Source organism: Trachemys scripta, chromosome 4 (genome assembly GCF_013100865.1).
Source record: "Trachemys scripta elegans isolate TJP31775 chromosome 4, CAS_Tse_1.0, whole genome shotgun sequence".
Classification (NCBI taxonomy): Eukaryota; Metazoa; Chordata; order Testudines; family Emydidae; genus Trachemys; species Trachemys scripta.
Genome location: NC_048301.1, coordinates 120,131,609 through 120,158,890, shown reverse-complemented (window position 1 = coordinate 120,158,890; position 27,282 = coordinate 120,131,609). Strand labels below are relative to the sequence as shown.

Below are 27,282 nucleotides of genomic sequence, written 5' to 3'. Positions count from 1 at the left end.
GGAAGAACCTGGATTCTTCTGACAAACCTTTTAGTAAACAGTCACGCTAACTGAAGAGATCTCGGACCAGACTCGGATCTGCTCAAATGGAACTTGCTGCAATGTGACACGTCTGAGAATCCCAGTTTCAGATGGAAGGCAGCTTAGTAGTTCTGCAATAACATGTTGTTTGTTTATTGGAACTTCAAATGCATTGAGATTTCCCCAGCAGTCTACATAGCAACCAAGCTGTGCTCATCACTTACAGGCACTCTGCCAAAACCAGCCACGAGTGAAGCAAGTGAGGTACAGCTGCCCTACCTCCTCTTTTTCCCCCTGACATTTCACACCAAGAGAAAGGGCTTTTAAATGCTGCTTCTTGCTATCAGGCCCCTGATGTGATGGCCAGTTATTTCCTCAACATGCAGACATGTCAGACAATAAACTTGTATGTGCAAGTTATGGAAACTTTCCTAGAGGATGGTCCTAGAAATAGGACATTTTTGGCTAAGATACAAAGGCATTTTGCTTTATCTAATTTCTGTATGCTGAGTACCTGGGTCTCTCACTCTCACTCTCCTCCCTCCCCCCCCCCCCATCATATTGGCACTCATAGCTATGGCAGCAAAAGATCTCTGTAAGTTAAGTTCCACTCCATATTTTGCTCTTCAAGGTGGCTGTGTTACATTTTTACTCTGTTCTACAAGTGGTGAAGTTGTCGTTTTGCTTCAGGAAATGTTTTGGGGTTGCTGTATTGTCAGATGCATTTGCAGATTCAGTTCAGCTCCATTGTGCTAGGAGCTGTACAAACTCGTAGGAAGACCAGATTGTTTCCCCAAAGAGCTGACAATGTAAAAAGACAAAAAGTAAACGGGGATTGAAAGCAGTGGGATGAAGGTGAAAACTGGCACACGGCAGGCTTGTTCTGTGGAACATTCCCTCCACTTTGAAATACAGCGAGGATTTTATGGTAGGCACATGGCACCTTCCTGAGGTAACTTGGACACTGATAGATCAAGGATGAAACCTAATGGGGGGGAAAAGTATAAAGAAAGATTCTGCTACCTGAAAAATTCTCCTTAAGAGACAGAGTTATTCTGAACTGATACAGACAGCAGTGGAACTGTCTTACTGTTGCAGAGAAATGAGTCATTGCTGCTCCATATCATATGTAACTCATTGGCAAAATGTATGTTGGGTCCCATTCTATTAGTTGGTCCACTACAGGATAATAGTCTACTACTTCTACCAGCTTCGTGGAGTTACTCCTTTAGTTAAAGGGGTAGAAGGCTTTACTTTGGTGCTGAAGATCCTGGTTTCAAACCCTGCAGATGACCCATGTGGGCTGCGTTATTACACATTCATTTCCCCGGGGTGAATTGGTGACGAGAGTAGTTCTTTTGGGGCCCCTCGTCCCCTTGGTCACAGTGGGTAGATTTCTGTCATAGCAAATGGCTGATAATTATTGCTATAACCAGGGAAATTCGAATGGGGTTCTTGTTCATGCCATTCTGGCATTGTATAGAACATGGGTTTAAATACGTTTTCTTTTTGCAGCAAAACATCACCTCCCTTGTTTAATCTTAGTTTGCTGCTCACTCATGTTACTGAGCCCTGAGCTAGTGCTGTGGGACAGGAACTGGAATATTTGCAGGTAGAAGAAAAGGGTGGAGTTTTTTAATAAATTAGCTGCATGGAATGGCCTCTTACAAACATCCCGCAGCGGTGGTGTTATGCATAGTATTTACCTCCTATAGAACAAAATGGTCCTCCGTAAGCAGTAGGTTTTTCCCTTCCACTCTTCCTCAGATCCGTATGTCAAGGTGTCTCTGGTCTGTGATGGGCGGAGGCTGAAAAAGAAGAAAACCACCATTAAGAAAAACACTCTTAATCCTACCTACAATGAGGCAATAATCTTCGACATTCCCCCAGAGAACATGGATCAAGTTAGCCTTCTTATCTCCGTCATGGATTATGATAGGTAGGTGGGAGTTTCTGGAGAGCAGAAAGACGGGAAAATCCCATTTGGCCTGGTTTTCCTGCTCCATTCCAAATCGCTTTGGTATTGCTGTCTGGATTACACAACCGGTTTGTGTCAACATGCGTCCCATAACGATGCATTGCAAAATGTCATGTATATTTAATGCTCTGGATAATTATGTTGCTAGAAACATGAATACAGTAAACCTGATCCTTAGCTTTTAAGTCATTTTCTCCTTGAATGAGTACAATATGCCCCGTAGCTGCAGAGTGTTGAGTGCATTTCATCTGAGCCATCACCCCCGTTAGAAGGCAAACCGCTTCCCCCAAAGTGGAGCGGTCAGTGTCTGAGGGATCTGTTTATTAGTGAGTCCCAAGCACCTATTCTCACTCCTCAGTTATCAGAACACACATCCATTGGGATCCTGTCTATTGACCTACTCTGGAGGTCAGCCCACATACAAAATCCCAAAAGGCCTGTGCTTGGATAAAACCATCAGCATGACTCTTAGTTATATTTTGTAGCTCCCAGAGGCCCAACTGCAGTCAGGGCCCCGTTGTGCTGGGAGCAGCACACATGTTGCAAGAGACAATAAGAGATTGTCTTGGCAGTCCATGGGAAATTTCCAGAACTCGTAGGCAGTGTGGCTGTATAGGTAATGTGCACATTCACTTTCTAGTCAGGATAATTACGCCACTTTCCCATTGTCTTTCAGAGTTGGTCATAATGAGATCATTGGAGGCTGCCGTGTGGGGATCAATGCTGAGGGACTGGGCCGAGACCACTGGAACGAGATGTTGGCATACCCTCGCAAACCGATCGCACACTGGCATCCATTAGTGGAGGTGAAGAAATCCTTCAAGGAGGTGCGTGAAGTCACTGACTTCCTTTGACTATGTATGCCACGCATGGCTGAGCTGGTGCAAGGATTGCAAAAAGCTTCTACTCTCACTTGGGGAATTTCTGAGATGGGCTGAGTGGAGCTTTTCGCTGGAGGTGGACCCCAGAGAACTAGCATCTCTGCTCCGGCTTGAAATAGTTCCTTGGGCTGGCAAGCAGGAGTGGAAAGAGATGGAATTTACAGATCAGGTTGTTTTTGTGGTTTTCTTTTTTTATCTGAGAGAGAACAGACAGGAAAAGGGAACACTGCTGTGATCCAGAATAAATAGCCCAGGCACACCACGTTTCTACTCTTAATTTGTGCCCCTAAAAGATTTTTGTTGACTCATTCTCAAGCCTTTCCAAGAGTAAACAGAGCAAGTGTAACTGCTCCAAACATCTTCAGAGAGCATTTCACTCTATCTTTGTATCACTCAATATGGTGACTGGACTTTAAAAGGCTGGACAACTTCCTGACGATCCACAAGGTTTCCCTTTCCGTTGTTCTCCATTTCCTCCCCTTCCTCACGCAGCCTCCTGGTCTCCTTTGCTATATGTCTAATTTGAACAGTAAATCCCTGGGGGCAGAGGTGCAGTTGCCCACCTGCACAGTGCCAGGCACATCAATGGCACTTTAGTGATGATAGATAAAGCCACCATTCATAGCTATGCCATCTAAAGCAATAAAGACGATAATATCCCCAACCAGGCCAGGACAGCATTCCCCTCCTATGCAGCATTGCCCAATGGCTAGGTGTGGTATAAGGAGTATTTTGTTGTCCTCTGAAGTGTCAAGGATTGAGTTCTGCTGGAGGCCAGATGCTGGGCCCCATGGAACACAGCAGTGGCCTGAACTAGTGTGTGTCCATTGAAACCTGGTCTCCTATCACCAAGGTGCTTTAGAATCCTGTAAATCAGGAGTGACCTCTTACGAAGTCAGTAGTATAAAACTGGTGCAAGTCAGACTAGAATCATACCCAGAGTCATCTCTGATATGGAATTTGTCTGACAATAGCAGTGACTTTGGGTGGTGAGCTGTGCTGTGATCGACCATTCAGACTAAAACTGCAGTATGTCATACAGCCCCTCTGGCAGGAACATAGGAGTTCTTCCTGTCTGCTGGGCTGGGATTTAGTGGCTACTAAGTTTCAGGATAAATATGCAGTATTCAGTGATCCATTAGCCAGGAAGCTTAACCTCTGCAGTCTCAGTAGCAGTCGCACAGCACCTGGTTCCAGCTGTCGTGTCTGACGCAGGAGAATAGAATCATTTCTCCATTTGGTAGTTTGCATGATTTTATTCCATTATATTTAAGACCCGGATTGCAGTTTCAAGGCTCAGTTCCTATAATTTCTGGTAACAAACAAGGAAAAATTCAGTTATTTACAGGGAAATTCAAAGAAACAGGCACAATATGAAACCCACTTAAAATGGAAATCAAGATGCACTGCTCGGCCACCCAAATGTTGAAAACAAAAATCAAATGCATCATTTCACCCTAATGCTGGGCAGATCAGGGGGACAAAAACCCAGCATTATTGAGTCCTGTATTCTTGCCACAACCCACTACACACAGTCAGCAAGCAAAGGGTCCCTTTTATTTGTCTATATTTTTTAGCTCGCCTGTGTGCAACTCTTTTGTACAGGAGTGCATCTAAAAACCAAATAATAAAAAAAAACAACGAAAAACCTACCAGAGTCCCAAGCAGCAATTACTGGGGAAATGGTTTTTCTATTGCAGTAAATATAGATAGTCTTGTAAGAGAGTTTAGGGTCAAGGTGTCTTTGATTTAATCTCCCTCTGCGCATAAAAACAGCTCTGCTGCCCCCCTCCTGGATCCACCAATCACTTGCCTACCGAGGATTCTCTGGAGGTCAGGACACGATCCTTGTGTAAAACACAGGAGTAAGGATGCCAAACTCTAGAAAATGCCTTGATGAATTTTGGTGGGAAGTTGTTATCCTTAGCTGCTTCATCCCTGCACATCCCCCTCCTCCCACTCCTTAATGGGCTGTTGTGTGGTGTTGGGCCTCACCCACTGTCATGTTCGCATACGTCAATTCACAGAAAACGAGGTGGGTGGCAAATGAAAGGTTTCTCCTATAACTGGCGGGTACCCTGTTCCCAGAGCTTGCCAGCAAGTGTGCCTTTTCAGCTCTTGCGTGGGAGCTGAGCTTTCCAACAAGGGAGCTGATCGACTCGGTGCTCATAATGTACAGTCTTAGCAAAGCTGATGACTCAGATCTCTGGTCGCACTTCTCAAGACGGAGGCACTTGTTTGAGATGTCTCTATGCAGTGTACTTGGTACGTGTCACCTGCGGCATAAGATCCTTTGGTGAAAACACCTACGCAGCGTAAATTGTCACAATAAAGCAGCAGCTGTCTCCCCCTCCTGCCCTCTGGGGTTGGGTGAGCTTACTTTGCATTATTGTGGGGAACAGTAATGACCAGGCTATTCAGGGAAATGTCACTATTAGGAAGCTTCCATTAGAATATGCAAGTTCTGGATTCTCTTCTCTCCGTCCCCCAGGTGTGTTCCCTCTAATGATGAGGAATATCAACAACTTTAGAAAGAAATGGAACAATCTGTCATGTGACAGTTCCTTTCCAAATTCAGACCTGGATCTTAAGTCAAAAGCAAGGAAACCAATTTGAATTATTTTTTTTAAAGTGATCTGAATTGCAAAACAGACAATTGTGTCAACCTGGGGGAATTTGAAGTTATTTATACCATTCAGTTCTGCACATCTTTCCTCCCCTCCTCTCAGATAAAGCTCCTGCCCATCTCATCTTCCTTTCCCAATTTGACTGCACACGTGCAAACTGAAGAGGTCACTTTCTTCTGGGCAATGTAGAATTCCTTGCTAATTGTTATACATTCTCTAATCTGCATTCAACTAGCACCTATTTTAGGGGGAGGGGGCAGAAATCTGTCTAAAAGGTGCTCCTGTCACACTTTGGACTTACAATAAGATCACAGATCTCAAATAAATAATCAGAAAAAGAGACTTTCCTCGCTAGGAAGCGGAAGGACTCTTTCTTTAATGAAATGAATTAGTCCCTCCCCCAGGTTTCCTGTCCTCCAAGGATGCTGCTGCCCGTCCCTGTACAGTTCCAGCTGCTGGTGTCTGTTCCAGACACAACACTGCTCTATGGTTTCTCAGTGAAACTCTTCCAGGGCAGTGTAAAACTTGGAGGCCTCTTCCAGGGACCTCCTGCCTTCCCATTGGTATTTCCTGACTATTCAACTAGAGTATGGCCATTGCACCAGTCTTACACAGATGGCTCCCTGCAGGAATTGCACTGGGGTAGTAGAATGGTGAATCAGGCCTGAGTCTGCTTGAGCCAAGATCTTGCTCTCCCTTTCCCTCTTTCATGGAGATGATCTGCAATGAACCATTGTCAATAGCCACAGCTCTGTTCACTCTTGTTTTGCTGCCAGTAAGTGAGAAGCTTGCACGTCTCTGGTGACTTTCATTGAAGGATCTCAAAGCACTTTAAAGTCATTAATTAATTACAGGCCCCTATTGGGTAAGGAAGTGTTATACCCCTTTCTCTGGATGAGCACAGACTGATTAAGGGTCTTGTCCACATTCACACATCAACTTCAACAGATCTGGTCATGGAACCCAGGAATCCTGCTTTCCAGTGCCTTGCACTAATCGGTACCTAACACACGCTTCTTACAATCATCAGCACTTGGCTAAAGAACCAACACACTGATCCATTTCTGCCAGGACAGTTCAGCATCTGATGAGTTTCCCCTTGCAGTACTAGGTGTGCTTCAGCCATTCCAATTCCTTTCTCATGCCTTGCTGTCTCCCTCAAAATACTTCCTGACATCAGTCTGGATCTTTAAGTGCCATGTTTACAGGAAGAGATTTTTAAAAATCAGAGTATTTTAATGAACATTAAATGGAACCGTGAAAAGTGGAGATTTGTCTCTGTTACGGAGGAAAGAAGAAAGCTCTATCTCCAATGCGTCTCCAATGTTACGAGTCAGTTTTGACATTCAGCACTTGGGCATTTATTTGTTTTAAAACTTTTTTCTGGAGAAATAATTTAACTTCACCGGGAGCAGGATCAAGTCCAGAATGAAGGACAACTGCTCATCTTTAAAGATATGCAAAGCCAATCTCCTCTAGTCCTTTGAGTCCATCTGGCCTTCCAAGAACTGACACTTCCCTGGCTGCTTTTACAGAAAGAATGACTCATTTCTCTAATTAAGAGAACGGAAAATATCCTGAAGTTTCTCAAGACGCATAGGTCACTTGACCCTGGTCTCACTAGAGCTTCCTTCACTGTTAAGAATAGATAACATTATCATTGTAAAAGCAGGAGAAATGCTGCAATGGCACATCCTAAACTCTACCGAGAGCTTATTTCTGGAGTAATTTCTGATGGCCCATCTTTTTTGGAGGTAATTCTACCATTGAGATTACATCTGCGTCGTGCGTTCCCCTGGAGCTTTAGGTTGTAATGACCAGCCTGGCAGCGGCACTGCAGAATGACTTTACCTTAAGGTACCCTATGTCTGAGAGACAATTCTTGGTTCTTAACGCAGTACTTTCTGCTGACTTTTAATTAAAATACCCACTGTGCTGTGTAGTGGATTGCTTTGGAAATGAAAAGGGTCTGGTATCTTTGAGGAGAAGGAGTAAATGCCAACCCTTAACCCCCCAATTCTGCCCCTGCCTCCCCAGAATGTATTTTGTACAGATAAGTCATGAAAGCATGTCTGCTGCTGCTGGCGTAATGCTAGCTTTACATTAATCTGAGTGTTGAGTGTACCCTGCAAAGGCAGAGCTGAGCCAAGGTGGGCAATGGCCAGCACACCTTCCCCTGTGACCTGCTCAGCACTGACTGGAGACCTCACAATCCAGCCAGGCATAGCTGTGTGTTAGCACATCCGATCCACTCGGGCAGATGGACTGTGCCCATTGCAGAGCACATGGGGAGTCCTGAGAAATTCCCCCCCATGCAAGGAGCCATCCCAAGGCCTATGCAACCCCGATGTCCCCCTTGCAGCTCTCTGGCTTTTAGTGTTAATGACCCTTACATGGAAGCAGGATTTTTGAGCATTTCTCTCTCTCTGGTTAGTCACTATCATGTCCCCACCGCCATGCCCTTTCCCCATGACTGACTCATTCTTCTCACTGACAGGCCTGGGCCAAAGCAAGCATTTATTTTCTGAAGAGAAAAACAGGGAAAGAATTAATGAGAACTCTTGCAGGCCAGCGAGTGTGTTCAGATGGCGTGTCTTAAACAGGAGCTTTGGAGCCAGCCCTCCTACACAAAGGGATTCCATCGCTCTGATCTGCCATCCTGAGCTGGTGGCATAGCAGAGTACGGGAGAGAACTGCACATGGAAGGGACAGTGTATCCAGGGTAGCAAATGATGGGTGCAAGGCCTGATTGGCACCTCAGATCACCATTTATACCTGTGCAAAGTGGGTGTTCAAGGAAACTGAATCCGAATTCTTCACCCATACACACTTCTCATGGCCTTTCCCACACACTTTGCAAGAAATGAATTACTAGCCAATCAGGGGCCAAAGCTGCAATGACATCATGCGGACAGGAGATCCGCAGGCAGGTATGGAACTACATTTGTTTCTCTGTGGCAGTAAACCCAGCCACTTGCAAGGTTTACACTGGGTCAGGGGAGCAATTCCTCTGGAACTTATCACAGTTATTCTGAGAGTTTAAGTGAGTAACTGCACCTCTCAGATCCTACAGGGCAGGTTGATTCCCCAGGGTCCTGTCTTGTGCATGCTTTCCATGGCACAGGGTGATTCACATGCATGGGTGATAGTCGAGAGCATTGGTCCTCCTAAACAGTGTAACATTCATGTTGCTTGTTTGGACTGGAACAGAGAAACCCTGTGGCAAAGCCAGTCAGTGGTGTAACTTTTGCCTGGATTTATTCATTTGCAGTGATTGGGTGCAAATCAGCTGGTGAATTTTCTCTGTTATGTGAACTTCATGCACTTTGAGCACTAATACTTACATGCAAAGATTTTTGCTGGCTCAGAAGAGGAGAGAATTGGTTTGGGGTGGACACTGCAACAGGAGCCAGTAGCAGGTGCAATGTGAAATACCATGTTCCCTGCAGTCTTTGGGAGATGCATGTAGTTTGTCATTTGCATTCAATAAAATGAGAGAGAAAGAAACTGGCAAGACCTCAAAAGCTCGAGTGATATTGGTTTTAAAGTACACTAATAGCTACAAGACAAATTGCTAATAATTTATGGTCTGAAGTCCCTGACAATGAAGTGTTTACTACACACTAACCTATCCATCCATCCCCAGTCTGATCTGATTTTCAATTTGAAAAATGGCTCTGGCACTGGGTCCTGTGGAGTCTCATCATCTCTCTTTACTGCAATGATTTAATTAACTTTGCTGTAGTTCAATATATAAAAAAAAAGTTGCATGCTAAAATGGGAAACAATGAGAGGGCAATTTTTCTCCAGCTAAGGTGCATGAACATGATTTATCTGATGCTCAGTCTCGGCACCGGGGTTCAGGATTACGAAAGTAATAAAATGACACCACCTATGGGGGATTGCCGGTGCAGACAGGTATGGCTGCCACCAATGAGGTGTTAATGACCAAATGATGGAAGTAGACAGTCATAAACTAAACCCAGTTCTGCAGCAGATGAGACTGTGGAAAGTAAGACAATGGTTGTGACAAGGGAATGTGGGAGAATAACATGCTGCTTTTCTCTCCCACCAGTGGCAAGGCCGAGCAGCCAGCTTCGACAGCCAAGGCTCGTGTCCATCTCCTAAGCCACCTCCCACACCATGAGCCACCGAAGCAGTGGACTTAGAATGGGACTAAACAAAGTTCTTTTGCACTTGTCCTACACAGTCTGAACAACTTGTTGTTGAGTGGCACCGGCGAGGCGCTCCAGGCCTAGTTGTTCCGATGTAGGTAAAGGCAGAAGAAATGCTTTGTGGTCAAATTTGTCTTGGTTTGTTATGTCTCCCAAGGTGATGATGTTTGTGGCTTTCATTTTATGGGTCTGCTGTCAGAGGAAGAAGATGGAACGAAACATGAGCTGGAAGGTTGGTCTTTAAAATAACCTGTACAATGCTGGACCAGTAGCAGAGACCTTCTCAGCCTCTATGAACACCGATGACCTGCCCCAGGGAAGAGGCATGGGGAGAAGCATGCGGCTGCATTTTCTGCCTCTGATTGGAACTGTATAAATAGAAGCCTTGATTAGACTTCGTGTGACCAGCTCTTTATTATTGTGATCAATCTGAATTCAGCCACATGTTTACAGGTTTCTTATTCATGTAGAAATGTTCATGAGCCTTTCAAAGTTTATGCTGTGTGTACCCCAAACTTCCTTCTGTGACGTATTAAAGATTTGTTGATTCCTCAGGGAAAACGATCCATTTTCTGTATCTGTATTCTCCCTATGGCCATTTGCATGAACAGTTACTTAAGATCTTGTCTGTGCCTGTTGCTCATTCCTCTGTGACATCACTTGTCTGATGTGGAGTGAAGAGGACTGTATTGACACAAGCAGGGTTCTCATGTGAGGTGGGAAATGGGTTATAGGAGCAGGTGAAAGTCTTGCATGAACACTAGATCTTTATTTTATAAATAGTCCTAGTAGTACAGCGTGAGAGAATACAGGGGAGCACAAAACATAAACAAGTGGGTTTACAAAAAAAAAATTTTTAAGCTTTTAAACTAGGGCTGTCAAACAATTTAAAAAAAATCACAATTCATCATGAAATTAAAAAAAAAAGTTGTGAATAATTGCCATTTTAATTGCACTGTTAAACAATACTAGAATACCAATTGAAATTCAGCATGGAAGCATGTCCTCTGGAATGGAGGTGAAGCACAAACAGGTATACAAATGTGTAGCATATTGGGCACATAAATATCTTGCAACGTTAGCTACAACAGTGCCATGTGAATGCCTGTTCTCACTTTCTGGTGACAATGCTGCCTGCTTCTTGTTTACAATATCTTCTGTAAATGTAAACAATCTTGTTTGTTTTAGCGATTGTCTGAACAAGAAGTAGGACTGAGTGGACTTGTAGGCTCTGAAGTTATACATTGTTTTGTTTTTGAGAGCAGTTATGTAAAATACATTTCTATGTTTGTAAGTTGCACTTTCACAAAAGATTACACTACAGTACTTGTAGGAGGTGAACTGAAAAATACTATTGTTTCATTTTTACATGGCGAATATTAATAATGTAATATAAAATGAGCATTGTACACTTTGTATTCTGTGTTGTAATTGATATCAATATATTTGAAAATGTAGAAAAACATCCAAAATATTTATAAATTTAAACAATAGATATCAATTTAAGTGTGATTAAAACTGCGATTAATTACAAGTTTTTTAATGTAGTTAATTTGTTTTGCGTTAATCTCTTGATTTAACTGACTAATTGACAGCCCTACTTTAAATTTTTCCATCAGTTGTAAGCAGCTATTTAATAAGAAAAGTGTCTAAAATCTCAGACTTTTACCTGGGTTTATATTGTGAATAATTAATGGTTGCTAATGCCATTGGCTGCAAGATCTAGAAAATGTTACCACATCTCAGTGTACTATGTTTTTGAATCCCACAAAATTGACTGGTATTTATCAGCAAATAGACTTTCTGAGACTTTTCATCTTGGACGTCTGTTCTCTAAGTTGCTAAATACATTAGTGTTTGTTTCACTGATATTAAACAATTTTGGGCAGCCATCCCCTTCCTCTCTAATCACCAAGGTACATGGATGGTGACTCAGGTTAGCAAGCACCTGAGCGAGCAATCACAATTTCCAACTCAGCCTCATTTTCCCTAAATGTTACACCATGCATTAGTCTATACTGTGCATTATGATTGACTGATCTAGACTTTTGTGTGTATGTCTTTGCTGGATGAGAGGGAGCCGTTGTTCAGTGAAGCACAAATACCTAACTTCTCACCAGACTTTGTATCTTAATTCTCTGTGTGCCACATGCTAAAGGAGCAGAAACTCAATAAAAGATTTGATTTGTAATGCCTGTTTTACTGGCCCAAATGCTTGTTTCTCTTGGGAAAGCAGTGACAGTGTCTATCCATTTCCAGATGTTCAGCCAATCAGAGCACACCCCAAAAGACCCCCTGTGTGAATTAAACTTGAGTGGAGACACCCTGCTGAAAATGAGACAATCCAATGATAGTGGCAGTGGTGGTGTAGCCATGTTGGTCCCAGGATGTTAGAGAGACAAGGGGGGTGAGGTCAGATCTTTTATTGGCCCAACATCTAATGGTGAAAGAAGAGCTTGAAAACGTGTCTCTTTCACCAACAGATGTTGGCCCAATAAAACATAGTACTTTGCAGTCCGCTGCTACTTACAATTTGTTTTAAAAAGAGAAACAGTGGAACTGCAGTCATGGTGCGGAATTAGGTGTGGTGATTGGTGCTAGAGACTATACGGCCCAGGCGGTATCCTACAAACACCTTCCAGGCAGTAGATCCTTTCTGATTGTGTCCTGTGTCTTCTAGTAGGAAAAAGCTTTAATACTTCAACTATTGACTCACAAGCAGGGCAAGCCGAACCCCTACAAACAACACAAAGACTGACCTAGCCCTTAGTCTAGAAAAGAGACACTTAAGGGGGGAGTATAATAGAGGTCTATACAATCATGAACGGAGTGGAGAAAGGGAATAGGGGAGTGTTGTTTACCATGTCACATAATACAAAAACTAGAGGTCACATAATGAAATGCTGAAACAGCAGGTTTTAAGCAACCATAAGGAAGTCCTACATCACAACACACAATCAACCTCTGCAACTCATTGCCTGGAGATGTTGTAAAGGCCAAAACTATATCTGGGTTTAAAAAAGAACTAGATAAGTTCATGGAGGACAGGTCCATCAATGGCTATTAGCCAAGATGGTCACAGACACAACCCCATGCTCTGACTGTCCCTAAACCACCAACTGCCAGAAACTGGGATGGGACAATGGGGGATGGATCACTTGATAAATTGCCTTGCTCTGATCACTCCCCCTAACTCATCTGGTACCCGTCACTGTTAGAAGATGGGATACTGGAATAGATGGACCATTGGTCTGACCCAGTATGGCCGTTCTTCTGTTCTAAACCATGATCTGAGCTGAATTGAAACTGTTGAGGGTCGCTATCATAAGTTTAAAAGTGCCTCCCACTACTTTCAGAGGATCATATTAATCTTCTGCAATGCATGCATGCTGTTATCTCCTGATGGGCCTTTTGGGGACACTGAGGGTGTGTCTACACCAGAAATGGTGAAAGCTTCCTAAAAGTGTGGGGGGGTCACTGGTACCTGAACTGTGGCCCCACCTCCCATGCCACCCTTTCCTCCTAAGGCCCCGCCCCATGCCACCCTCCTTCCCCCCCCCCCCAGGCCCCCCTCCCTCCCCCCCCCCTTCCCCCCCCCCCTCGACTCTGTCCTCGCTTGCTCCTCGCTGCCTCTCTCCCCCATTGCTTGCCTTTAGGGCTGGTAAAAAGTGGCCATGCCCCCACCCCCCCCCATTCCGGCACCCCGGTCTACATTGCAATGTGAGTCCAGGGTTCAAGCCCAACCCCCTTCTGTCTACACAGAGCTCATGCTTAGCCCCCTGCCACAGGGCTTGAGGGGCCAAATCTGAGTCAAGCCCAAGTTTCATGCCCTATTGCTCTGCAGTGTAAATGTGGCCCCACTGGACACACACTGAGATTTGGCCAACAGTATCCCACAAGCCCACGGACCATCCTCTGGACAGTTAAGTTTGGGTGGGCAGGCATGTTTTCTCATGCTGCACCATAAACAAAGGGCTAGAGTGGCCATGTTTTGCGAGGGCGCTAGGAAGTCTGGGCTGTGGGCGGTTGGACTCGGGCCCATATAACACTGTGTAGACGCTGTCAGAGAAGAGTGAGGCTGGGCCCCAGGGTTCAACAATTCCTAACCTGGGGGTTACAAATGAGTGTGGATGTCCAAGATAGGGTAACAAACACAAGCGCTGCTACCGCTAGTTACTAACCCTAGGCTTACTCTGCAGGCTATGGCTACAGTGGGCACTGAGACAAGGTTCTGGCTCGGTTTGAACCCAAGACCCAGGGTTTAAATTCAGGCAGCGAGGGCCAGAGTGGTACTCTGGAAAATATTTTCCAACTTGCCGGGCAGAAGCCCTGAGCCCCAGTGCCTCCTGGGGGCCCTCCTGCCCTGCAGCTGAAGCCTGGAGCCACATAGTCCCGCAGGACAAAATCCCCTAGCCCCAGGACCAACCCGCCTTTCAGGACAGAAGCCCCATGCTCTCCCCCCACAAAGTCCCTAGCTCCATGGCCTCACCCCATTTGCAGAGCTCCCCCTCCCCCCCCAAGTGTGGTAGGCAGAGAATGGAGGATGTCATGGGGTAGGGGGGGAGGCTGGGAACTATTCTATGAGACTTTAAGCCCTGCCAAGACCCCATTCTGACCACTCACAAATCAGTCTGGCTACCTACTGGGGCAGATCAGAGCTCAACTCCCACCGAGCCTTGAACCCAAGCCCTGGCATGTTTGCAGCATGGCTGCAGCTCAAGCCACAGCCCCATCAGCAGCTCTGCAGGACACAGTCTGGCCATGTCAGCACAGCTGTGAGACCCAGGACCAGCACTAGGCCACGCAGGGTTACAATGAAGTGGGGATGCTCAAGTACAGGCAAGGAAACAGTGAATCTGCAGGCCAGTTCCCGCAGAGCTGTGGTCACAAGGCAGCATAGGGATGGGGGAGGGATAGCTCAGTGGTTTGAGCATTGGCCTGCTAAACCCAGGGTTGTGAATTCAGTCCTTGAGGAGACCATTTAGGGATTTGTGGATTTAGTTGGGGATTGGTCCTGCTTTGAGCAGGAGGTTGGACTAGATGACCTCCTGAGGTCCCTTCCAACCCTGATATTCTATGATTCTATAGACGCACCCAGAGTGTCGTGAGTCCTATGATTGGATTCTGCTCCCCAGTACACCGGGGTCACTGGCTCTGGTATAATTACTCCGGAGTCACCGTGCTGTAACTTAGATCCGATGCAGACCCCTGCTCCACTCACTCCTTTCAGAGCTGGCCTGGGTCCATTGCTCAGTCTCTTTGGTGACTGAGCGAGGTGCACGGCTTGCTCCTGCCCCATTACAGTCTCCCCCCAAACACTCAGCTGCTCATCAGCCAGCACAGGAATGATGGTCAAGTTCCCCAAGAGCGCGGCTGCAAGACCACTTTATTCGTGGCACACTGGGGTGTGAATCTACCCTGTGCTAGCCGGCCATGGCCTCTGTGTCCATGTGGCTCCCGCTGACGCCTACCGGTGTTTTCTAAATTGCTCAGCTCTAACCAGCTTTGACCCAGGCCACGTTAACTGGTGGAGCCCAGGTTCTGCTTTCATGCAGGCTGGTAACCTGCTCCCTCTGCAGTGAGAATGCAGGCGAGTGCTCAGAGCCCTCCAGTGGTTCCCGCTAGCCCAACCCCAGCCACAGATCAGTTCTCTCACAATTCCCTGGGCAGGAATCAGGGAGCAGCTCAGCTCACTGCCCAAAGAAGCCAGGTCTGTGCTCCCAGCGAGCACAGCCCCAGGGAGGTCACAGCAATGCAGACAGGGCCTTGCAGCAGGGCAGCTCACACCCCACCTAGGCTAACCCGGGGCTCAAACCCAGGTGCCCATAGCGGGGGTTACGGTTGCAGGGAAGATTTACCCTCTGGGAGCTGCATGTCCAGTTTCAGCTAGAGGGTAAGATGTTGTCAGCTAAACATGTATTAATATCTCTCTCTCTCAGTCCCTTGCTTCCTTAAGCCTCTCTTCTCAGGTGTTGTGCTTCTGTACAAATCACTGCCTTTCTGTCACGTCTCTCATTAGCTGGGACTTAGTCAAAACAGATGTGGGGTTTGGCATCAAACTTCTATTTTTAATCCCTGCTTCACACAGATAATCAATTTCCTCTCACTATTGATTGTCAGCGGCATTGCTGAAATGCTGCCACCTTGTTACTGACTAACACCCCCAACCCACCATGCCACGAAACCCACAGTTAGACTGGAAACGCCGCAGCTGAGCTATGACACTTGGTGAGGGGATAATGACCCCACTGTATGTTCCTCAGCGCCTGACCTCAGCTAGGCCACAAGCTGACCACACTAATGCGTAAATGCACAGATTGTCCAAGTACGAACTATTTCCCTTCCTCCCAATGGAAACCCTGTTCTTCTATCTCTGCGAGCAGCTTGGGCTAGCACATGTGGAATGCAGAACCATTTCTTTCTTTCCTCGTGCAGAGGGGCAGGCCAGGGCCAGGCGCCACGTACGCCTTGGGCTTAGGTGGGACGTCAGTGCTACATTGGCCAATGGTCACCCACGGCACAAGGGTGAATTTCACCCTCTAGTACTGACTCATGCCGATGGGCCATTAAAATCAGTGGGACAGCTCCTGGGCCTGATCAAGCCAAGTCACTGACAGTCTTTCCAATGGGAGCTGGATCAAGGCTCGCCTAAGTACTCCTCAAAGTATGTGTTGCCCCCTCAGGCTCCAGCCCCTGATTGCGTACACCCTCCACACAACAGAGACACGTAAGTCTTTACAGGGCATGTACCAGTTACTGGAAACTTTGCAAAATTGGTACACTAGCCACAAGTGGGTAATTTTACTCAGTGTAAGGGAAACAAGCTAACCAAACGTTCCCAGGCCCTGGACCTGACCTCAGCCTCACTCTTCTTTTTGTTACTGCCTCACACGGCTCCTGTTTTTCAGAGCCCTGCTTCAGGGCAGAAAAATCAGTGAAGTGGTGTTGCCTGAGGTGCAGCGTAATTACCAGCTGCTCCTGTGGGACTGTCTGAAATGAGGCTAGAAGACATTGTGACACACTGGGTGTATCTAAATACTTGGCCTGCAAATATGTTTTTGCATGACACACTTGTCATGGTCTGCCATCAACCCTGCCTTTATTTTGCACCATATACAGGCACGTTAGTGTTCAGACACATATGGGAGAGAAAGACCTCAGTGCATCCCTCACTGGGGGCATGTCTTCACTAGCTGCTGGGGCAGCACTTTAACGTGGCTTGTGTAGTCGCGGCAGAGAGCTCTCCCAGCACTATTAAAAACCCACCTCCACGAGGGGAATAGCTCTCAGCGCTGGTGCACTGTCTACACTGCCACTTTACAGCACTGCACTCCGGGGGGTGTTTTTTCACACCCCTGAGCGAGAAAGTGGCAGCGCTGTAAAGTGCCAGTGTAGACAGGCCCTGGGTTATAGCATCGATTTCCCAGTGCTTTGTGGAAGGAAACATTTCAAATGAATACAGCTGATTTTGTTCATCGCCGTTAAAAGCAGATAACAGTCACAGTAAGAAACATCTATTGTCGTTCCAGACTGAGCTTTACAAGCCTGACTCCGCAGCTACACTAGAGCCCTATAAAGGGGCCACAGTTAAATGAGAATCAGGCCTGGATCTCATACACGGCTGCAACTCTGAAGTAACCCTAGTGAGCTTAATGAAATGCACTGCCGTGAGACATGCAGGACTGAACGGGACTGTGCTAGGTCATCTAGTCCAGTCCCCTGCGCTGAGGCAGGACTAAGGATTATCTACCACCCCTGACAGGTGTTTGTCCAACCTGTTCCCAATGATGGCGAGTCCACAACATCCCTAAGTAATTTGTTCCAGTGCTTAACTACCCTGACAGTAAGTTTTTCTTAATGTCTCATGTTAATCTCCTTTGCTGAAATTTAAGCCCATTGCTTCCTGTCCTGTCCTCTGTGGTCCTGTGGATAAGGTGAACAACCTACCACCCACCTTGTAGTGAGGCAGTGTGGCCTCCCTCCAGCACAGAGGGGGTTAACTCCCCCAGGATGTGCAGGGCAGGGCAGGCCGTATAAGAGCAGGGCTCTACAGCTCAGTTGGTGCTGGACCAGGAAAGGAGGCAGACATCCCTCCCAGGGAGCTGAGCCCTCAGCCCCGCCCACTGTCCCAGGAGATTGAAGACCCCAGGGAGAGACTGGAGGAAGGGCCACCCAACTGAGACTGAGAGCCAGGTCCTAGTGGTGAAGGAGCAGCACCAGCAGGAGCCAGTAGGCGGTAGCCCAGGGAAAGAAGACTTTGGTCCGTTTGTGCTGCCAGGACGCGAGGCAGCGACCGTACGTTTCCCCGTTGGCCCGATGGTGGGATCGCCCATCACTTCTAGGGCCCTGGGCTGGGACCTAGTGGAGCAGGATGGGCCTGGGGTCCACCTACCCTCAGCCCCGTACGCGGGGCTGGTTGCATGCTAACCTTTAGGTCAGAAGGTCAGCGATGCAAACTGTTTAATTGCTTGGCCCACGCCAAAGGGCCAGCACCCCAGTGTATTGCTGCCCATCCAGCCAGGAAGCCGGGGCTACAAGCTGACTGGGGGTGTGCTGAATCCTTCTTTCTGCACCTTGAACTGTCATATGGGCGATTGTGCAGCCACAAGTCAGACCGCCTGGCAAGCTCCCAGTGGGCATAGCAACTGCCCAACACCATCAAAAGGGGTCGCCCTGGCCCCGAGAGGGAGGAACAGTACACTCCTCTTCATAACACCCTCTTACGTACTTGAAAACGGTTATCATGTCCCCCCTCAGTCTTCTCTTCTCCAGACTAAACAAACCCCATTTTTTTCAATCCTCCCTCATAGGTCATGTTTTCTTGATCTTTAATCATTTTTGTTGCTCTTCTCTGGACTTTCTCCAGTTTGCCCATGTCTTTCCCGAAGCATCCTAGAATTATGTTTGCTTTTTTTTCAACAGTATGACAATGTTGACTCAAATTTAGCTTGTGATCCACTATGACTCTCAAATCCTTTTCTGCAGTGCTCCTTCCTAGGCAGTCATTTCTCATTTTGTATGTGTGCAACTGATTAGTTCTTCCTAGATGTAGTCCTTTGAATTTGTCCTTATTGAACTTCATCCAATTTATTTCAGACCATTTCTTCAGTTTGTCAAGATTATTTTGAAATCTAATCCTGTCCTTCAAAGTGCTTGAAATCCCTCCCAAATTGGTATCATCTGCAGACTTTGTAAGAGAGCTTTCTATGCCATTATCCCAATCATCACCGTAGATATTGTATAGAACTGGACTCAGGACGGATCCCTGCAGGATTCCACTTGATGTGCCCACTGATAACTACTCTCGGAACAATTTTCCACCCAGTTTTGCATCCACCTTATAGTAGCTCCATCTAGATTGTACTTCCCTAGTTTGTTTATGAGAAGGTCATGCGAGACATTATCCAAAGCCTTACTAAAGCCCAGATATACCACGTCTACCACTTCCCCCCCATTCACAAGGCTTGTTTGACAAGTATCCCGTCAGCTGGTTGCCCTCCTTCCCTAGGCCCCCAAGGACTAGTTCACCGCAATATCTTCTTTTCCTTTTTGAATAAATTGTCCTTTTTAGTCAGGGAGCTTGGCCATCTTCCTCCATCTGCCATAGATTCCAGGCCCGTTGCTGTGTCATGAAACTCTCCTAAGCACCAGTAACCCAAGACCTGCTGGTGACAGGAATCTTGTCCTAACAAGTTATCATTACATCTCAAGGAAGTCCTTGAGCCCTGATTTTAGACTGTCACAGCTGGGCAAATTAAAAAAGGAGACCAGAGCAGCCACAGAGGCTTTACAAGGCCGTAAGAAATAAATGAAGGTTCTGTGCAGTTATCTGAGAGAGACCAAAGCAATAAATACAGAAGACGAACTTCAGTGCTGCCATGCAGTGAGTATGTCCCCCGCTGTCTAACTCCCTGCAGCTGTCTTGGGAATGTGGTGAAGTACCTGAGCATTCCTTCCCCCTTGCAATCATGGGTCCCTCGAGTGAGCGAGAGCTCTCCCAGCAAGCGTCTGTGCCAGTTTGGGAAAGTTCCAAAGTCTGCTGCCTGCGATGCCAGGAGCCAGGGAAAGGTTTGTGCACTTGGGACTTTAGGCCCTGATCCAGTAAAGCACTTTGCACATCTGCTTTTCCTAGAAGCCAATAGGAAAATAGAGCTGCCAGACTGGATCTGACCCAGGGGCCATCTAGTCCAGTATCCTGGCTCTGCCAGGGGCATTGGCTGCCTCAGAGGAAGGTGCAAGAGCCCCCCCAAGTAGACCGACCTGGGATCATCTCTCCAACACAAATATTAATGACTCTCTATTTTGTAGCAAAGCTTTGCAAATAGGCAAGAAGTGCAACAGGTCTAGAAAATGTTCCTGTGACGTCCAGCATGTGCGATCAGTGTCGTTCCACACATTGGTGTCTGAATCCAGCCCCGAGGTCTGCCAGAGCAGAGATGACAGCAGTTTGCTACACATGGATTTCTGCTAGAGCAGAAGCCCAGTCACAGGCCCATATTCTTCAGCAACCTGGACGTAATTCTAGCGGAAACCTGACGGAGTTCATAGAAGGTCACTCTCACCGAGTCTCATCTCTTAGGTACCACAGGGCAACTCCTAGCTAAAAGGCTGTAACAGTTTCTATTATAAACCTCTAAGCTCTGCTGCTGTCAGACTTTCTGAAACGTTCCCTTTCCAGGTGAACATATTCCAAGCTTACTCTCTGTCCAGAAGAGCTTTTTAAGGGTGAGCAAAAATGGCTCAGCTCTTTGTTGGCATGAGCAGAGGGAAGATACTTTCCCCTTGATGAGAAACATTCTGGTCATTTCTTTAGCAGCTCCACAGCAGAAATGACAGGGGGCTGGAGGCCGAACCTTGGCAAGGAACAAGGCCTCCCAAGTGAGAAAAGCCTTGAGGCACCCTAAGAACAATTATTTTAGCTCTAGCTGCGTTGTGAACATGTGGGGATCCTGCGGCACAGTGTGCAGTCGAGTTGGACTGTGCCTTTTTTGCTAAGTATGCATGAAAAGGGCATGTGCTGTGCAGACTACCCGTGGCTGTCATACTTACACACCTCCCGCAGTCCATGCACACGTTGTGATGCAGTTGGAAGGAAATTGCCCTTACTGTTTCCAGCATTCAGTCAGGACTTTGATGCCCTGGGTCTTCCTTAGCCTTTGGGTTGTGCTTTGTCGTCAGTTCCAGCAACGGGTTCGGTCTTGGATCACCACCTTATTCCGCAGGCCCTGCTGAGAAGATCAACTGCAGTCTGTGTCTGTGCCTGGGGCTGGAGTGGCTCACTCCTACAGTGACCTTACGTCCTGTTTTGGCCAGGACATTCCCTTTTTTAAGCCCTATCCTGGCTGTCCCAACTTTTTTTTAAAGGAGGCATTTGTCCCATTTGCTCTTGCTGTCTTGATCAGTTGGCAAAAGAAAATGGGATAAATGCCCACTTTTGTCAAAAAAATGGGGTGCAGTGTGGAGGAATTTGGGGGGGAGGGAAGGGTAAGCAGAGATGTCAGCCCCCCGCAACAGGGGATGCAGGGCTGGGGATGGGAGGCAACGTTCCAGCATTGGGGGGGGCAGCAGCAGGGTTCCAGCAAGGGGACAACAGCCTCCTGAGGGCTCCCCCAACCCCACCCCACGCAGGGGTCTAGCCATGGGCAACAGCCTTGCGGGGGGAAGGGGGATCCTCGGGCGAGCAGCTGAGGGTGTCCCATTTTCTCTTTGGGAAATATGGTCACCCTACTCACTCCTCATTGTGCAGAAGGGAAAGATGTAGACTGGTTCTATTGCCCAAGAAGGAATGCTGCTTCATGAAAACGGCCAAAACTAGGCCACTGCGCCATTTAAAGTCTATTTTGTGGTAAGGTCAGGCTTTGTTCTGGTCATCTGCCCATGGTGAACTTGGGCCTAAGAGAAGCAGGCTCTCACTCATCGTTACAGTTCGCCTGGGTTTACAGAGAGTGGCACTTAGTACATGACTGCATTAAACATCTTGGGATAGTTCTTATGCCTTACATCCTCAGTGCCCCATCAGTGGCAATTTTACTTGAATCTCTGTGTTATGAGGAATGTTTATTTCCTGTAGCTAGACGTGTAAAATAATTGCACCATGCAGTGATTGTCTTTGTCTTTAGAGCGTCTCTATATTTTAAAACAGGGCATTAAGCATGCAACTATATGTGTGTAGTTTATTTTTTCCATTTAACTCCGAATTAAAAAGAAAAAGGAATTTACGATACACTTTATTTCCGAAATCTAATCTAGACATGCATTCAAAAATGTAGTTTATTAAATTTAATAAAATAACATAGAAGGGTTCATTGTGAGTTTTAATCTTAATATATGTTCTGTTGCCATGGAAAACACCCGTGGTGATGAGCATAACCTGCAGCTTTGTCAAGTACAAAATAAAATGAAAACAAACAACCCACAATTCCCCCTGTTCCTTCCTGTCCCACTGTGAGCGTCTGCCGGTGAGGCTGCAATGCCCAGCTGAGCCCAAGTGCACAACAGCCAGTCTCCCCTATAGTGTCTTCCTCATACCACCAGATGTGGGTTATAATACATTTCTGTTGGGCCCTGGAATTTCCCTCCATGTGCAGCGTAGTACAGCTGGACAGGGGCATTTGGAAGATTTTTTTCTACCTCCTCCAAAGCTGAGATGCCAGACTGTACGTTCCAGTGGTTGGATCTGGTGGAGAAGGTAGTGAGCTACCTGACTAAACAAATGGATGGTTTGGCACAGCAGGAGGCAGGACGCCAGACTCTGTGGGTTACGGGATTGATCCATTACTGCAAATCCTATATTCCTGAACAAAGAAAAACTGAATTTCCTGTACCTAGGACAGTGTCAAACATCAGGCCGCCAACCTAGACAGAATGAGGATCATTATAACTGTAGAGCTCCTGCACCCCAGGAAATCCATTAGATGGATTTGATTTCCAAACAGTGCTGGAACATTCAGGGACCAGACTCAGAGTCACCCCCCAAAATTATTAAATATACTAATGAACAAGAGCAAAAAGTCTCACTGGAAAGCTTAGGGAAGCAAGAAAATTACCATAAAGTGATGGAAGCATCTTGCAGGAATGTCAAAGGGGCACATTCAGGGCACTGCTTAGTTCCCAAGGACATAAGCCAAGCTTTGCTCTTGTTTCCTGGGTCTTACACGACACATGTGGATTACAGCTTCCCTGGTTATTAGGATAATGATTTTGGGTGCCCAGTTTGAGACACCTTTGAGGGGTCTGGCTCTCAGAGGGTGGGTGCTCAGCATGGCCTGAAAACCAGCTCCTTTATGGTGTTGCGTATTGGGCACCAACTACCACTGTCACTTGGGAAAATGCAGGCCTGTGAAGCCAAGAGACCGGTAAGCAGAGCATTGAGTCTCCCGCCCACAGCCGAGAATCCTGTGTGTCAATGAGAGAAGCTGCTGACATGTAGCCAGACACTGGACCTAGCACTCTCACTGGCAAATGGAAAACTTAATGGATAAATTATTTCAATGCTGACTGTACTGTGGGAAGGACCGTCAGCAGCACAGTGTACAGAGATGCCTAAGTGAGGCAAAAAATTCCCCAGGCTGATCTGGGACAGATGGACAATGCTGCTACTAAGGGCCAATAACAGCTGGAGCGGGGAGGGTTTTAATTCTGGTGGGTCCCGTTCACTAATGGACATGAGATTTTTTCCCCTGGCTTTTTTTCCCTTGGTGCATTGCCCCATGAGTGACTGCTGCACATCTCCGCGTCTGCATATTCTGGGTCTCCTGACTCCCAGGAATCTATCCCAGAGCATTCAGTCACCCTTGGGAAAGATAGTGGCAAGGACTAAAGCTAGGAACTCAAGAGTATCAAGAGGTTCTCACCTGATGTGCCATGTATGGAAAACTCCCAGGCCTTGTCCTCACTGCGGAGCTAACTTGAGGAATAACTCATGTGTTGGCTCTAATTCAAGTCCTGTCCACACTCCCAAGTGTGGTGGTGCTTTGAACTCAAATTGGCTGGCCTGCTGGCGGGTGTAGGCTGCAGGTTGAGTTAGCACAACTTGTCAGCTGCTTACGCTCTCTGCGTTGCTCGCGTGTTCTTGGGCAGTGTGGCCACTCTCACTTGAGCGAGGCTAGCTCGAGAGGAGTTAGCCGGAATGCAGCTGACTCATGTTCACTGGGCAGTTAAGACATAAGGCTTGTCTGCACTTGGGATTGACTGAAATAGCTTGTCCAGAATAATCATCCATATTGGAGGTGGATTAAGCTTTTATTCCAGAATAAGCGTATCCACCCGGGGTTTATAGTGCAATAACTATCCCAGAGAAAGGATTCAGAATAGCTAATTTGATAAATATCCTGCCTGAGCCATCATGACCTAGTGTAACGTGGCCAGCACTTTACCTCCATCATCCCCTCATTTTGGAGCTATGCATTAGGCCCAGCCTAGGAAGCCCTGTGCCAGAGTGGATTGCGTATGGCTCTCTGCAGGCACAACCACCTATCTGTGTGGGCAGCTTGCAGGATCAGGCACAGTAAATGATAGGCTAAGGCTCGGGATGTTGCTCCAGTGGGGAAGAGAGGGAATGGGCTGGAGATCTGAACGGATGCTTCTCTTCCACATGAGTAATAAACGTGTTGCGCTCCAAACAGTTCTGAGCTGCGGCATGAGGCTGGCGGAGGGAGAGCTGAGTAACACAGGCTGAACAACCGGCTGCTTGTGGAGCAGGAGGGACACAACACTCTGTCAGATGTGCCATTAGGAGAGGAGCAGTAGAGGGGTGAGAACTCGCCGGCCCTGGACGCTTTTCACTATCAGTGTACAAAACAGGCCTTTTCACAAAGCCCTCTGGGCACCAAGGCTCCTGGCCCCGACTGCACATGGGGTAACAGCAGCCTATCAAAGGTAACGGCTTAGTCACCCAGCCCCAGTTCATGGGCCTGGGGCCAGAGAACAAAATCCAGCCTCCCTCTTACCCAGAGGCTCTCTGGGGTCACCCCACTTGTAAAGCGACGATTCCTGTTCAGTGCTGTCTGAGTCTGACCCCCAAAGCCTATTTTCCAGCGACAGGGTCACAGCACGACACGCTGTGATAGCAGCCAGGGCTGCCCGAGGCCAGGGAAACGTGGCGGCTGTGCTGAAGTTCGCGATAATGCACTTGCTGCCGGCGCAGAGCCGGGGACAGGACAGGTGGGTGCCCGACGTGGTGTGTGCGCAGAGCCGTCTGACAGGTGAGGTGCTGCCCTACGGATGTTGGGGTAAGGGGACGGTTGGCCCCTCACTGACCCTGAGTGGGGGTTTTGGTGGTTGCCCAGTGCCAAAGGAAAGGGGCAGGGCCAATAAGAAATCAGGAGCCTGAGACTGACAGTCCCCAGGGCCAATGGGGAGAGGTCAGTGCTCCAGGTCAGCCCGATTGACAGGGCAGACAGGCCAATGAGGGAGGCAGGAGCCTGGGGTCCCGTCCTTCGAGTGGGCTGGAGCTGCCCGAGGCAGCGCAGGGCAGAGCTAAGGGGAGAGCAGGGGCCGGGGCCGGGCCGGGGGCAGAGCCAGAAAGGAGCAGCCCAGAGAGCAGAGCCGGGCCGGGAGCAGAGCCGCGCTGGCCAGAGGGGCAGCCCGGGGAGCTGCGCTGGAGGCAGAGCCGCAGCCGCGCTGAGGCAGGAGCTGGGGCCGTCCGGAGCCGAGTGCGGTGAGCAGCTGGGGAGCGCGAGGGGGGACCCCAGGCAGAGGGCCCAGCGCAGGGAGAGGTTCCCAGCCAAGGGGTCTCACAGGCTGGACTGGGAGGGGGCAACGCTGGGGGGAAGGGCCCTGCCACCTAGAGCCTGAGGGCGGCCCCGGGTTGCCAACTTTCTGACCAAACAAAAGCGAACACCCTTGCCCCGCCCCTTCTCTGAGGCCCCGCCCCACTCACTCCATTCCTCCCCCCCCCCCATTCACTCGCTCATTTTCACCGGGCTGGGGAGGGCCCTTTCTCAACCGGGTGTTCGGTTGAAAACTGGCAGCCCACCTGCAGCGTCCCTGCCTTATTTTGTTTGTTGGTTGCTGTTTAATCAATCGTGTTTGCTTTGAAGTCTATGTAATGAGTGGTTCGGGGATGTGGCCGGGGCAGAAAGCGCACCCCGCCGTGGGGACACCCTAGCCACTGTCCTAAGTGACTACAACGAGACTGGGGGTCCAGCCCCCGAGGGATCCTGGGCCTGGCCTTGTCGGGGTTACAAGGACTGTGACCCATGGGAGGGAGGAAGGGGACCCTCAAGGGCAGGCAGACTCCTGGGTAAAGGGAGTGGGAGCAAGGACTTAGATCCTTTAGCTAGCCAGTTCCACTGGGGTGGTGTCTAGGCCAGGGAAGTTCCCCACGATAGCAGGACCATTCCTCTGCTTACATTTGGGTAAGACCTAGGGACTTTGGGCAGGAGGGATAGTAATGCTTGGATGTTACTGTATAGACTCTTCAGTGCAAGTGAAGAGCAGATCCTGTAACTCAGAATGTGAGGCTAGACGGCTGGGCCCAGTTAGCTCAGACAGAGATCAGAATAGCTGAGGAAGGTACCATGAGGGCTTATCCGGTGCCTTAACACTCAATAATATCTGCAGGTGCACACCTTTTCATCCATACATCTCGCAGCATTTACACAGGCAGGTCGCTGTCATTGCTCCCTTTTACAGTTGGGGAAACTAAGGCACAGAGGGGCCAGGGGGCTCATTTCAGCTCAAAGAGGGGTTCAGTGACAGAACCCAGAGGCTCCATCCACTAGGGCATGCTTCCTCCCTAGGCCAGTGCTGACTGGAAATTCTAAGGACAAGGAGGAATCTTTGTTCAGAACCAGGTTAAATGTTTAAGAAGTAGTTGGGCTGCAATAGTTGGATCCCCTCCAGGCTGAGTTCCAAGAGGGGAAATCCAATAAACCGTTCTGTGTAATGAGGGTTCTAAAGGAAGGCATTAAAGCTGAAGCAGGAGCCCTTTCAGTCTGCTAACGAGGTGGATTGGGAGACCTTGATGCATGAACCAATGTGAGGTAATTAGAGGAAAAGTAAACAGAGGCTGTCCAATCTCTGCTAATATCACCCCATAGAACAATCATGGGGAACTAGAGAGCAAGGGGCGGGACAGGGCAGAGCACAGGCTGCAGAAGGTTAATGGAGGGTTAATTGCTGGGCTCCAGTTAAAGCCGACACAGGTGCATGGTGTTCCAGGGTGCTGACTGGGTGGCAAGGGAGCTTATATAGGGAGGGTCACCAGGCAGGGGTTTGTAACCTGTGTCCAGCTGAGGGCAGGGCGTTGTTATGTTCGTGCACTGCAGCCTCTGCTAGAGAGATTCCTTTTCCAGCTGAGCTGGGGGAAGATCCAGGCCCTGGGCAAACCGGAGTGGGAAGGGCTGTAGCTGCCTAGAGGCCAAGGCCAGGACTCTGAATGGAAGGGAGAGTAGGTGGCAGGGAACTGCGGCCTCTAGAAGCTCCCACATTCAAGCAGTGGGTTCAGTGCATCTGAGCTTAGCTCCAGGGACACCCTGAGAAAGCGGAGAGAGGGGCTGCTTCTAGAAGGTCCCTTTCACAGGGTGTTTAGCCTGCAGGGCTGGGGCTCTCTGGTTTAAGCTAGCTGGTTGTGACCCCTCTTAGGAGAACAGCCAGGA

The 27,282-nt window shown here is 48.1% G+C and overlaps 1 protein-coding gene across 3 annotated transcripts in view; it reads left to right on the top strand.

Moving 5' to 3' along the window:
- SYT6 (synaptotagmin 6) overlaps positions 1-10,822 on the top strand; it is an 89,310-nt gene extending 78,488 nt beyond the window's left edge. For all 3 annotated transcript variants that reach the window (XM_034770637.1, XM_034770636.1, XM_034770635.1), the window contains 3 exons: positions 1,789-1,960; positions 2,676-2,826; positions 9,583-10,822. In XM_034770637.1, the coding sequence (XP_034626528.1) occupies positions 1,789-1,960; positions 2,676-2,826; positions 9,583-9,654 (395 nt within the window). In that variant the 3' untranslated portion in view covers positions 9,655-10,822. The remainder of the gene's footprint in view (positions 1-1,788; positions 1,961-2,675; positions 2,827-9,582) is intronic.
- The last annotated feature ends 16,460 nt before the right edge of the window (positions 10,823-27,282 follow it).